The 13253-nt window shown below is 56.1% G+C and overlaps 1 protein-coding gene across 50 annotated transcripts in view; it reads right to left on the bottom strand.

The window, feature by feature from the left end:
• The window catches only part of LRRFIP1 (LRR binding FLII interacting protein 1), a 152919-nt gene that overhangs the window by 23526 nt on the left and 116140 nt on the right, over positions 1-13253 (bottom strand). For 41 of the 50 annotated variants that reach the window (XM_066232725.1, XM_066232723.1, XM_066232720.1 and 38 more), the window contains 5 exons: positions 12655-12747; positions 10127-10219; positions 8855-8947; positions 7110-7251; positions 1760-4775 (listed from right to left, as the gene is read on the bottom strand). In XM_066232725.1, coding sequence (XP_066088822.1) covers positions 3040-4775; positions 7110-7251; positions 8855-8947; positions 10127-10219; positions 12655-12747 — 2157 coding nt within the window. In that variant the 3' untranslated portion in view covers positions 1760-3039. Of the gene's footprint in view, positions 1-1759; positions 4776-7109; positions 7252-8854; positions 8948-10126; positions 10220-12654; positions 12748-13253 lie in introns of those variants that run through there. The other 9 variants (XM_066232727.1, XM_066232708.1, XM_066232701.1 and 6 more) reach the window with 3 other exon arrangements.

Below are 13253 nucleotides of genomic sequence, written 5' to 3' on the forward strand. Positions count from 1 at the left end.
CTCTTGAAAAGACACAGTTTTCCCTCCGTATGATCCCCACACTGAAATGAACAGTGCATATGAACACACACACACACACACACACACACACACACTACCCTCCTTTCCTTCTGGAGTCTGGACGTTGGGAACCAATCTCAGTGTGGCATTCCTTTGCTTTGATGGCCATGGTGGAATTCTGGGTAAGGTGCTCTCCCTGGGACAGGAGAAGTCTGTTGACAGAACACAGGAGCCTCCAAACTGTCTAACCCCCCCCCCCCAGATGGAGCATTCCAGGGTCCTGGCGACAGTGGGGATATATACATTGAGGTCACTAACTGGAAGTCCGAACGTTACAAAAAGCAGTCAGTGCAACGCCTCTCCTTCCTAAAACCTCTCGGAGCCTTTCCTACTTCCCAGCCTTCACGTTACCGCAAAACCTCCACCTACAATTCCGATCTCGGTAGCCTTTCCCTGTTCTCTACACACACCCGCCAGGCTGCTTACTCAACTGTACTTTTGGAAGAAGACTGACATTCTATGGACAGTAGCCACATTCTGGTGTGGGGCTGAGAGATGTCCCAGCTTTCGGGTTTAAGGGAGCGTGGTTAGTGCTGTCCCCTGCTTGGCGCTATGGTGAAACCTCGCGGTCTCGGTCCCCCTGGGGATGTGCTGGACAGGTCACCTTTGGATTCTTTTCTGAGTCTGAATCTCTTGACACTGAAATCTTTCCAGATGGCTTGGTAGAGACCTCTGTGCCTTCCTACACCTAACACACCGAAGGCAACCCTTTCTTGGTCATTTAAGGGCCTCCACTGTGACTATCCATCGCTGTGCGGAGCTAGTTATCACGTCACCTCAGGCTCGGAGCAGGGTCACCACTGCTCACAATGAGGACTCTTAGATGACCGAGAGAAACCATCCGGTTGTTCAGAAGCCTTCCTTTCTCCCGGGCTCACGTCCTGATTCTCAGCTGTCCTCTCCCGCTCGATGCTGGGGTCCTACCTGCTTGTTCATGGGCACAGCACCTGCTACTATATGAAGCGATCGGAAATGTGTCCCCATGAAACAAATGAGTGACCTGGGGAAACTGCTGGCTGGCTGGCTGGCTCAAGGGATGTGACGTAGACGGTCATGCCCTAAGTGTGCCGTTGACCAGCATGGGGAAGAAAGGACGTAAGGTGGATTAAGGAGCTCAATGTTCAGTGAGTTTGGCCCCAGAGGCCTTTGGGAGTAAGGCTGTTTCCCGGAGGGCATTCCGGTGTGAAGGTGGCTTTGCCGAAGTGAAGAGATGTCGGCTAAAACTCTTTAAACTCCTCTGTAGCCCTCGGACGTGACTGCCCAGCAAACCTCCTCTCTTTCTATTCACACAGTACACACGGGCAGGGTCCAGCAGTCCTATGACCTCCCACTCAGGACACTCCCACAGAAAGCCGAGGCGTCTCTGCCGTTCTCACCACACTCTTCAAGGCAGTTTAAGTCCTGGCACAAAGAATGGAGATATTTCTGCCCTGGGGCTCCTCCCTGGAGTACCACAGCTCCTGGGCCGGGCCCAGGGGGAAGAGCTCTTGGGCCCTCCCCTGAGGGCCCCACACCAGCCCCGGTCTAGATGCTGGGAGAGAGGTCCGACCTTAACGGACTAAGCGCGCTAGGCATGAGTCCCTCACAGAAGCCCGCCGGGGAATCAGAGACTCGGACGTGGACGCTATCTTCCCGGTGGAATTACGTACAACGGGAGTCGCGGCCAGCATCCAAGTAGCCAAAGACAGGACCCACAAGCTTGTAAAACTAGAAAACGTCTTTATTTCAATTTCATGATAACACATTTGCCTCAAATTTTATTGAGGTTTTGGTCTTTTTTTTTTTTTTTTTTGTACTCAATTATAGCTTGTAACAGGAATATGAATTCACACACGCGCATAGTGTCGACAGCATTCATCATGTTTGTTCCCTTCTGATTTTAATATTTTACAGTGGCTTTTAAATTTAACTTTACAATTACTTTTTAAAAATGCTTCTTTATATAGGAAATATATACTTTGTTCAGGAAAACCAAAATAAAAATTTTCCAATAAGGCTCTACTGAGAAACAATAAATGCAAATAGTTATACCCAAAATACCGAAAGTGATTTAAACTATTTAAAACATAGTTATAGCCTAACTAGCAGTCTGCACAAGAAAAGAACCGCTGTCTATTCCTCTTCTGAATAATGATTAGACAAACAGAAAGGCCAGTAATTTTTAGGTTAAAAAAATAAATTTTGGAAATAATCCCCCCCCCAATATCATGTAGGAAACACAATTTCAACATACATCTCTTCCAGGAAAAAATAAATTTTATTTTAAAAATATTTGTATAAAGTGACTTTGGCACATAATTGATTTGAAGAGAAGTCAAAATCAAGAAATAAACTCAGGTGTCGTGAAGAACGAGGTCCAAAGTATTGGTTGAGATAAAATTCTTCTGTGAGATAAAGACACAGGATGTGAAGATGTCCATTATCCGTTATCCCTAAAAAATGATGACTTATTGTCCGGAAGTGCAAACCTGATCCCTCACTGACTTATATGCTGTTTGGCCATTTCTCGCCTTTCTAAAATAAAATACCATACAGGTTATCATGTCCACACATCAAAAGCGAATATGAAAGGGCGCGTTTTTGAACGAGACAAGTTATTTTAAATACCAATGATACTCACGAGGGAGGAAGCTCAGACTGCTCCTTGGTCACTTTGATTAGATGCTGATCTGTTTGGTCCAGAACGTCCACATTCCTATCCCGGAATGCTCTTCGTGAGAACTTACACTGCTAACAGATGTATTTTTTTTTCTTTCTCTTTCTCTCTAATCTGGGTGCTCACCTAACTAAAACATGAATGTACAAGTAACAGTCTATAATTTACGGTCGGAGATAACCTGGTGGTCGACTGTCACACGCGCATCTGTCTCCGTGTAGAATGCGTTGCGGCTCTCACCAGCGGAGGTCACTGGCCAGCGAGCCCCGGGTGGACTCACTGGGTGCGGTTCTGGGCGTGCGTGTCTCTCGCTCCGCCCGACCCTACGACAGGGTGCAGTCCTCTTTGCTTTTGTCCTTGTCACCGCCGCCCCCCTTCTCTCCTTGGCTCTCAGCATGGGCGTCCCCCAAATCCCCGGCGGGTGCCAAGGCATCGTTTTCTAGACTGCCGCTCTCGACAGCCTTCCTGGCTCCCGGACTTGGATCTTCCGATGTCGCACGGCTCCCTGGACCTTCTGTCTGAAGGGCAGCGTGGGTGTCCCCGGAGGGACTTGCGTTTGGGAGCGGGGCGCCGATGGGCACGTCTTCAGTCTCGGCAGGAGCGCTTGGCGCAGCGGCGCTGGTGCCTTGGGCGTCGTCGGCATCGTCTCGCGCGACTCCTTCCTCCAATCCGTCAGCGTGGGCGCTGCTGCCCGATGCCCGAGCCGTGTCGCCCTCCGACGGCGCCGGCTCTCCATCAGCTACTCCTTTCCCTGCCTCGCTGTTCACCTCGCCCTCTTCTTGGTGGACTTCCCCGTCCCACCCCACGGGAGGGTCTTCTGGAGAGCCGGGGCTGCCGCTGCTTCCTGCCACCGCGCTCCGGTCTGGAGTCCCCGTGCCCTCCTTTTGCGCCCCTCCGCCGGACGATGTGTCGTCCGTCAATTTCACCTGCCCTTCTTCCTCCTTAACACTGCCTGGATCTGAGCTCTGAACCGTTAACTCCTTCTTGACATCCTTCAGGGCTTCTGCGGGGGTGGGTGACTTCTTCTTCTTGTTTTTCTTCTTCTTGGTTTTTGTCTTCTTCTGGGGGGACGCCGGTCCCTCTCCATGCTGGTCGGCCTTTTCTTCAGGGGGTTCTGGTACCTCTAGGGGTTCGCCCTCGGCATCTGCCGCCGCCAGACCTGTGGCTTCCTGAGCACTGTTTTCGGCTGCCGGGGAAGAGGGACCGGTCCCGACTTCCATCTGGGCTGGTTTCTCCTTCCTGAGCCCCCGCCCCTCCTCTTCCTCCTCATCGTCCTCCTCCCCTACTTCTGTGCTCTGGACCGGGACCTCCCCGGGCTCGGCCGCCTCCCGGCTGGTGAGCTCCTTCTCGGAACCACGTCCTGTACTCGGGTCCAACTCTTTGGGGACATCGGCCACACATTTATCATGACTGACTGTGTCATCGCTGTCCCTTGGAGGACTTGAGGCCACTGTACCCTCTTGCTCCCCGAAGCCATTTAAACCTGCCGCCGCCACCGTGCCCGGGGAGCCGCTCACCGCTTCCGCGTCGGGTGTTTGCAGAGGAGCAGATTCCTGATGGGGTCTTGTGCTCGCCTCACCCAGACTGGTTTTAAAACCCTGCTTTTCTTGTTCCTGGTTTTCTACAGAGCCTTCACTTTGGTTCCGGATCTCTAAGGCATTCCCGCTGCCTGGCCCGGTCACAGGACCCGGGGTCCCCCTACTTAGTTCCCTGGAACATGTAGACTGCTCTAGGGAAGCCCCGGTGCCAGCGTCTGGGGCGCTGACGCCCTCACTGGACCCAGCCGGCTCTGTCTGCTCGAGGGAGGCCGTGCTCGCCAGACCCTGGCTCTGGGCGTGCCCTTCCTTCGTAGCACTGGCCAGTGTTGCTAGGGAGGGGGCGCTGTCTCCAGAGGGTTTCCGGTCCTCGGCACTTTCACCCGGGGGCGAGACCTCTGTGTCAGCACGGTCCTTTGCGGGGTCCTCTTTGCGCGGTTCCTGCTCAGTGTTCTGCAAGATTTCTCTTTCCCTCACATTCTCCACCACTTCCTTTTTCACCTCCACTTGAGTGATGGCTTTTCCTAAAAGACCATTGAGAAAATTGAAGGGACCCCATGATGTGGTGACCCCTCAAGAGACACTGCAATGTACACACAAGTTCTCATTCCCACCCAGCCCCATTCCGAGAGACAGGGAGCGAGAAGGAGGGAGGGAGAGAGAGAAAGAGAGTCAGCAAAGAGTCACCCGGAAGAGAAGCCGCTGCCAGCTCCGTGCCGCAAAGCAGCTAACCGCAGCCGCCAACAGCCATGGGCCAAGGCCGCGGCCACTGTCTCAAGGCCAGCAGCTCCTGGCACCATCGTGTGTGTGTGTGTGTGTGTGTGTGTGTGTGTGTGTGCTGTGTGAACTGATTTTCAAAGTTGACGTGAGGTTTTAACAACTAGCAGGAGCTCTGGGTCAGGCAGCTGAACAATCCACACTGAGGGGTTTAAGGAGGGACCTCAGGTCTGTGTACCCTGGTCTCACTCCCAAATGCACACCTGGACAGCTCACACGTTTCCAACTATCAGAAACTGCACTGTGTACCACACGGCCCCTCCAAGTGGCCTTCGGATCATCTTTAAATGACACCCTGAATCTTAAGAAACTCAGCCTCGAGCTCAGTCCAAGGAAAACGCTTTTGCCATAACTCATTTAAGGGACAAAGAAATGCCCCCTCCCCCACCTGACCACTGTCTCCTGAGAAAGTGACCTGTGCCTTAAATACTTTCTCGCTCTATTCCCTAACAGAACGGGACGGGGGGAGTTTCAGAGGGAGGCAACTCCTTAAATCAGGACGACCACTTAACTAAATAACAAACGATTCCTCAATTAAAAAGCGATGAATTAACAAACAAGTCACTCCTTTGGAATGAAGTTCCATCTAGGATTCTTCACACAAACAAAACCGCAGCGTATAAGATACCATGGTCACTGAAGGTCAGAGCTGGACAACTTCACCCACCCGGTGGTGGGTGCACGCACCCCAGGGAAAAAGGGGGGGAAGGGGGGATTTTTATTTAGAGTTAGTTGTGCTTCACCCTTCAAAAATTTCTACGAGTGCGTGATTTATCACGTATATCTTATATTAATGAAGTATTATAGCTATATAAATTAAAAATAAACATACCTAAGGGAAGTCCCCACCTTTCTTCACTGATAGTATTAAAAAAAAACATTTGGAGACCAGTTACAAAATTGGCATTTCTGGTTCTTCAGGGGTCTGTTTGCAACAATTATCAAAGACGGACAAAATGTATATTTGAACGAGAGCAGTGTGATCCAATTCCCAGCGGCTCGGCTAGCTAACACAGAGCTATGATGGACGTCAACCATCTGTCTCCTTTCAGCTGCTCTGACGTGATTAAAAGAGCTGTATGTCCCTCCTGTGGTCATTAAGATGGAAGTAAGCCCTGAGGGTTCTCCGTTTCCATAAATGAAAAGGAATAAGAGGACAGCTTCCCAATGGAAAGGAAAGTCACAGCCTGACCTCACTTTAAAGCATGGACACACTGGTGACCAGGGACGGGAGGTCTCATCTGCGGTGGCAGCTTCCGGTGGCACACCAGATCCTAGAGGTGTATGCCCAGGCCAGATAGCATGGCAAATAACAATCGGTGCGTCTCCCCCTGTCCCTGCAATCTACGGGAATCCCCAATGTATATTCTTTCAGAAGCAAAAAAAAAAAAAAAAAGAAAAAAAAATGACATACAAAGACACATCACCTCTGACCACGGGGCAGGCATATGCAGACTCTCGCTGTGGAAGGACACCCCTCGCCCTGGCCATCCTCGCCACGAGGGCCGCCTGTCCCTCTCCGGTGCTGCATGGGGAACGGCAGCCAGGGCGGACGGACTCTGCCGTGACCTCCACCTGCTGCCCATGGGCCCTGTGTTCCCTCAGAGTGCTATGCAGGATGTGGCACACTGGCTGGCCAAGGGGGTTGACTAACTTAACTCACAGCCCCTGCGATTCTGGTCTTTTGACCAGAATTCTGCGATGGAGCGAAGCTAGAAAGCCATCCTGGGCCCAGGGCCCAGGGGAACCAAACAGTCCTGTCCAAACTGTCACTCGATTCTGAGACTCCCTGCCTTGCACCCACAGTCTCACTGGGGAGGCTCGAGAAGCGAGGGTGATGTGTCCCCGGCCGTCGGGGGTGAGCACTGATCAGAGAGGCACGCCAGACAACACGCGGTGGTGATGGAGATGGGGGGGGTGTCACACCGTGTGGCAAGGAGATGCCATGATGAGACAGGACAAATGGCATGCTGCGTGACTGTTAATGGGTCAGTGACGGTGACTGCAGCTCTAACAGAGCGTGGAGGGTGGGTCAGTGCTGACCGCTGAGGTGACAGAGCCAGAGGCCGGCAGGGACTTACCGAGGGTCCCGTCCCCGGTCGTCCTGAGAGCATTCAATTCTTCCTTCGTCATCTTGGTGGGACCTTGGTGTCCGACATTATTGAGGGTGTCTGACATCTCGCCGTTGGTAGCTATTTCTGAATTGAGGATTATCCCGTGTTTCTGGGGATGAAACAAGGCTCATCGTCACGCTTCCTGGAGGGGTGTTAGGGCTACACTCTCTGTGAGTGATAATGATTTAAAAAGAAGCTGTTCTTGCTCCCCCTAAAGTAGAGGAAAAGTCTACAGGGTCGAGAAGAGCTAGGCACCACCCTTGTGAGTGTTCTACCGACACACACACATCACAGACAGCCGGGACCTCTCCTGCCAGGGCTGGCCCTTCTCCAGGACCCCCTCTGTGTCCTCAGGGGCTGGGGACCAGGCGCTTTCAGCAGGGACCCTTTGTAACTGGGGGTGATGCCTGCAGGCTGCCCCCAACGGGAAGCAACATGCAAGTCATGGTAAAGTGACCTTGACTTTGAAAACCCTGGTTGCATTCCTTTACGTGGGAGAGATACAGAGAGAGAGAAAAAGAGAAAGACATAGATAGGTACCTGTTCTGAAAGGAACGGAAGCAATTTACGTTAAAGAAGGAATGAAGGGGCAGCTAGAATGTTTGGGGAATTCAAAAGACATATGAGTCACGCCCCACTCTGTCATGAAACATGGGGAAGGCCGCTGCGCCTCACTGACTCCAGCGTCCCCACCGGAGTATGAACGGCTCGCTCGCTCACTCACCCGCTCACTCCCCGTCCTCTGCTGCCCCCCTCCTCTCTTGTGCTGGGAGGGATCCCCAACACTGCACTCACAGCCCTGGGGGGAGCGGTCTGCCGAACCTGAACTCTAAGCTTGTTCCCTCCGGTTCACGGCTCTGGCCCCAGCCCCTCCGTATAAGCAGGTCACACAAATTCCTGTACACAGGCATTTGCTCACGGCCGTGCTGTGTCTCAACACTGTGTCCTCCGGTGCTCACCGCTCATCCAGAGCTCTGCCCACCCCCCTCCACCACTGGTCTCCAGGCAGCAGCTGAAGACCCCTTGACACGGCCCGGCCCGACGGAACATGACTTTCCCACAACCCAGTGGATCTCCACGTGTAAGTAGCACGGGCCTCCCCCTCACTGCCGTTCGGCTAGAAAAGTCCTCACAGCTGAGCTTTTAATAGAGCAAACAAATACGCCCTCGAACTGTGAGGAATGTCCTGGAGAACTTGTTAACGTATGGGAAAAAAACACCTGAGACTGTATAGAAAGAAATTCTTGGACATCAGCGCTGATTGGGGGTGGGGCTCAATGGATAAGAGAGGCTGAGAGGGTGGGTTCAACGCCCCAGTCAGGGCCTAGCGGGGAAGCCATCAACGAGTGCACCACCGAAGGGAACTCAGTGAAACGAGTTGATGCTTCTCTCTCTCTCTCTCTCTCTCTCTCTCTCACCCTTCCCCCTATGCTCTTGTTCTTCCTCTTTCTCAAATCAATGGGAAAAAGATTTTCAGACGTTTAGAAGCTCAGATGCTTCTGAACATCTGAAGGTGACGACAGTCCCCACGGGATCTGGACTTCCTTCACACGTCTCTTCGGCCTCAGTTAACCCTAGATTTGAATTTATGAATGAAACGGGAAAAAAAGGAGGTAAGGCCCGGTGCATGCGCGCACATGTGTGCCCGAGGACCTCAGGATTCGCCGCGGACTCCGGGATTTTCCTCTTTCAAAGGCTCTTCGGCTTCCTACCTTTAACTCCTCTTTCAGCATGACCACTTCTTCTCTAAGGTCATCCCGCTCGCTCCTGATGGAGTCAAAGAACTCCTTCTGCCTCTCTAGGGCCTGGGCGTGCAGCAGAGCAAAGGGAGAGAAGGTTTGCAGAGGTGAGCAGGCGGCCTCCGGGGCAGAGGAACGCAGGCAAAGACGCCTACCATGCAAAGCGCCGACCGGTCAGGCACTGGGTAGCTTATGCTTACAGAGAACAGAGGACATGCAAGTGACAAACGCTTCTTCAGTGTGTGGCCGCCAAGAAATGCTACTGCCCACGCTCCCTGGAGGACAGCAGCTGCAGGCACTGGAGGGTGTGTCCGAGGCTTCGTGTTCTAGCCTGGTGTGGGTTCCACAGCCGTGTGGACAGAGGCCTCGCACCCATTTAAATGAGGGGTGAATACAGAATGGGGAGCAATGCCAAAGAATGCCCCTGTCATCCACACCTCTTTTAGCGACTAGACTACTTTTTTTACACAGATTCTCAGCAACTGTTGGAACACCTCAAAATGGGAGGGGGTCCAAAAGCAAACACACACACACACACACACACACACACACGCATGCATGCACATGCACATGCATGGAATCCCTGGTAAGCGGGGGTGAGCATTTCGGAGTGAAGACCAGGGCGGCTGCCCTGCTCTGAGGATCAGGCGAGCGTCAGAGCCGTGCGGTAGGGGGCACTGCGTCCAGGACGCCACGACCATGAAGCATAGCGACTGCTGTAAAGGGGGTCCCTTTCTTCTTCCTCATCACTCTGAGGGGGGTGGAGTGGGGCGTGGGCTGCCTCTTCTGTTCTGGGGGAGGGAGAGGACCTGAGGGTTCTCTGGGGACATGTCAAGCTGGGGTCACATGGGGCACAGCATTTGCCACTGTGTGGCTTCCTCGAGCCCCTTGAGAAAAAGCCCAGGTGAGACGGGCAGGGACACCCACACACAGGGCAGCTGCTGGAGTGCCTTCCCTATGGTGTGTCTCCGGCAGGCCCTGCCCCCCCCCCCACAGGGCTGGGGGAGATCCCGGCTCTGCTGACAGAGACTCTCCCCGTTGGAAGCCGACTTGTAATTCCACTAAGTGACCATCAACGAGGGGAAGTTCACATACTCGCCGCACGACCGACTTGGCATCATGCGGGGAGGGACAGGGCGGGGCTGCATGCACACCCCGTCCAAGCCAACCACAGATTCTAGAAGCAACGCGTTTGCTACGCGGACGGTCCATCTGAACAGCTGTGCAAAGACTTGAGAGTCCTACCCCTATCTTTTTGTCTTTCCACTCTATGGTCTCCTGAAGGTCAGAAATCTCCCTGATACAACTCGCCTGTTTCTGCTGCAGCTGTCGGATCTCCTGAGGGACAGGAACAGATAGAAAGAGAGCAGACAGAGGGTTAAACAGGAGGAGAGCCCAGTGCAGGTGTGCGGAGAGCACCCGAGCCAGAGCTGGAGCCGTAGTCGGAGCCCAGGTCGGAGCTGGAGCCTGAGCCCAAGCCGGAGCCGGAGCCCAGGACAGAGCTGGGGCCCAAGCTGGAGCTGGAGCCAAGCTGGAACCAGAGCCTAGGCTGGAGCTCAGTCCAGAGTAGGAGCTGGAGCAGGAGCCAGCACACGCTGGGAGGCAAAAGCTCCTTCACTCCCTCCTCCCCAGCTCCTGCCTCTTCCTCCCCAGCTCCCGCCCCTCCTCCCCAGCTCCTTTGCTCCCTCCTCCCCAACTCCCGCCCCTCCTCCCCAGCTCTTTCGCTCCCTCCTCCCCAGCTCTTTCGCCCCCTCCTCCCCAGATCCCGCCCCTCCTCCCCAGCTCTTTCGCTCCCTCCTCCCCAGCTCCCGCCCCCTCCTCCCCAGCTCTTTTGCTCCCTCCTCCCCAGCTCCTGCCCCCTCCTCCCAGCTCTTTTGCTCCCTCCTCCCCAGCTCCCGCCCCCTCCTCCCCAGCTCCCGCCCCTCCTCCCCAGCTCTTTTGCTCCCTCCTCCCCAGCTCTTTTGCTCCCTCCTCCCCAGCTCTTTTGCTCCCTCCTCCCCAGCTCCCGCCCCCTCCTCCCCAGCTCCCGCCCCCTGCTCCCCAGCTCCTTTGCTCCCTCCTCCCCAGCTCCTGCCCCTCCTCCCCAGCTCCTTTGCTCCCTCCTCCCCAGCTCCTTTGCTCCCTCCTCCCCAGCTCCCGCCCCTCCTCCCCAGCTCCTGCTCCCTCCTCCCCGGCTCCTGCCTCTTCCTCCCCAGCTCCTACCCCTCCTCCCCAGCTCTTTTGCTTCCTCCTCCCCAGCTCCTGCTCCCTCCTCCCCGGCTCCTGCCTCTTCCTCCCCGGCTCCTGCCCCTCCTCCCCAGCTCTTTTGCTTCCTCCTCCTCAGCTCCTGCCCCCTCCTCCCAGCTCTTTTGCTCCCTCCTCCCCAGCTCCCGCCCCCTCCTCCCCAGCTCCCGCCCCTCCTCCCCAGCTCTTTTGCTCCCTCCTCCCCAGCTCTTTTGCTCCCTCCTCCCCAGCTCCCGCCCCTCCTCCCCAGCTCCTGCTCCCTCCTCCCCGGCTCCTGCCTCTTCCTCCCCGGCTCCTGCCCCTCCTCCCCGGCTCTTTTGCTTCCTCCTCCCCGGCTCCTGCTCCCTCCTCCCCGGCTCCTGCCTCTTCCTCCCCAGCTCCTGCCCCTCCTCCCCAGCTCTTTTGCTTCCTCCTCCTCGGCTCCTGCTCCCTCCTCCCCAGCTCTTTTGCTTCCTCCTCCCCAGCTCTTTTGCTTCCTCCTCCCCAGCTCCTGCCCCCTCTTCCCCAGCTCCTGCCCCCTCCTCCCCAGCTCCTGCCCCCTCCTCCCCAGCTCCTGCCCCCTCTTCCCCAGCTCCTGCCCCTCCCCCCAGCTCCTGCCCCTCCTCCCCAGCTCCTGCCCCCTCTTCCCCAGCTCCTGCCCCCTCCTCCCCAGCTCCTGCTCCCTCTTCCCCAGCTCCTGCCCCTCCTCCCCAGCTCCTGCTCCCTCCTCCCCAGCTCCTGCTCCCTCCTCCCCAGCTCCTGCCCCCTCCTCCTCAGCTCCTGCCCCCTCCTCCCCAGCTCCTGCTCCCTCCTCCCCAGCTCCTGTTCCCTCCTCCCCAGCTCCTGCTCCCCAGCGTCCAGAGCCACAGGAAGAAACCTGCATGGGTGAAGTTCCTACTGAGCAAGACTCAAGTTCAGATCGAGTTAAAAAGGCAGAAATCAGCCCCGTGTCTTTCTTGTTGCCAACTGTCACAAATGAACTCAACTTCAGTGGCTTCTAACAACACAGGTGCCTTCTCCCTGGGCTGGTGCTCAGCCGTCCAGAACGAGCCTTAGGGGGCCAAGGGCATGGTGTGGCCGGGCCTGGGCTCTTTCCCGGTGGCTCCAGGCACATTTCCTCCCTTCTCCCAGTTTCTAGAGGCGTCCGGGACCTCGACTCGGGGCCCCTCCCCTGACGTCTGCTTCCATGGTCACACCTCTCAATTCTGTCTTTGACTTTCCTGCCTCTGTTCTCTGAGGGCCCTGTGACACACCAGACCCACCCGGGAACCTGGGGTAACCTCCCACCATGAGGTCCCCCCTGCTGTGGAAGGTTGAATATTCCGGTCCACAGATTCCAGGATTAGGACGCAGACGTGGCTCTGCCTGCCAAGCCTGCCCCCCAGACAGACACACAACCACCCACGGATGAGGATCGTCGCCAGTGACAGGAACAGGGCCCCTTCAACGAGGCACGGGGAACTGGCCTAAGCCCTCGGTGTCCCAGGAGGCCCGTCGCTGTAGTAATGAACGAACCGACCAATGCCCCCAAGCCCCCCAGAGGGAAAAGAGCTGCGGGAACAGCGACCCACCTCCAGCATCTCCTCCCTCTGCTGCAGGGCGGCTCTGACCTCGGCAAACTGGAACCGCAGCAAGCCGTGGGCGTGCTTCTCCCGCTCGAACTCCTGCGGGGAGAGAGGGGGCGCTCAGGTGGCGGGCACCAGCGCCCGCCGTTCACCTCCGCCTGGGCGGGGATCACCCGGGACCGGGCACCAGCTCCCGCCGTTCTCCTCCGCCTGGGCGGGGATCACCTGGGACCGGTGTCCAAGCCCTTGCTGACCCCGGGAGCCCGTTTCTCTGGGCGTTCTAGAAGCCGCCCTGTGGTTCACGGTAAGAGGAGAGGAGCGGACAGAACCAACAGGGTTTCCTGCCCCATCTCTAGTGGGCAATGCCCCAGGAAGGGTCCCCGTCAGGGGTGTCTGCGGTCCCCCACGGAGCCGACTGGGCAGAGGGCCCGAGCGAGGAGGCGGCTTCGCCGAGGATGGACACTAAAGTCATCCCCGATGTGAACTGCGATGAGGAATACTCTCTGGGATAAAAAGGGGCTCGATGAGTCTACCTACCGTGGAGAGTTGGTCTCATTGACCGGCCCACCCCGCGCTCCAGGGACAACACGGGAAAGGTGGGGGCG

Source organism: Saccopteryx bilineata, chromosome 5 (assembly GCF_036850765.1).
Source record: "Saccopteryx bilineata isolate mSacBil1 chromosome 5, mSacBil1_pri_phased_curated, whole genome shotgun sequence".
NCBI classification, from domain to species: Eukaryota; Metazoa; Chordata; class Mammalia; order Chiroptera; family Emballonuridae; genus Saccopteryx; species Saccopteryx bilineata.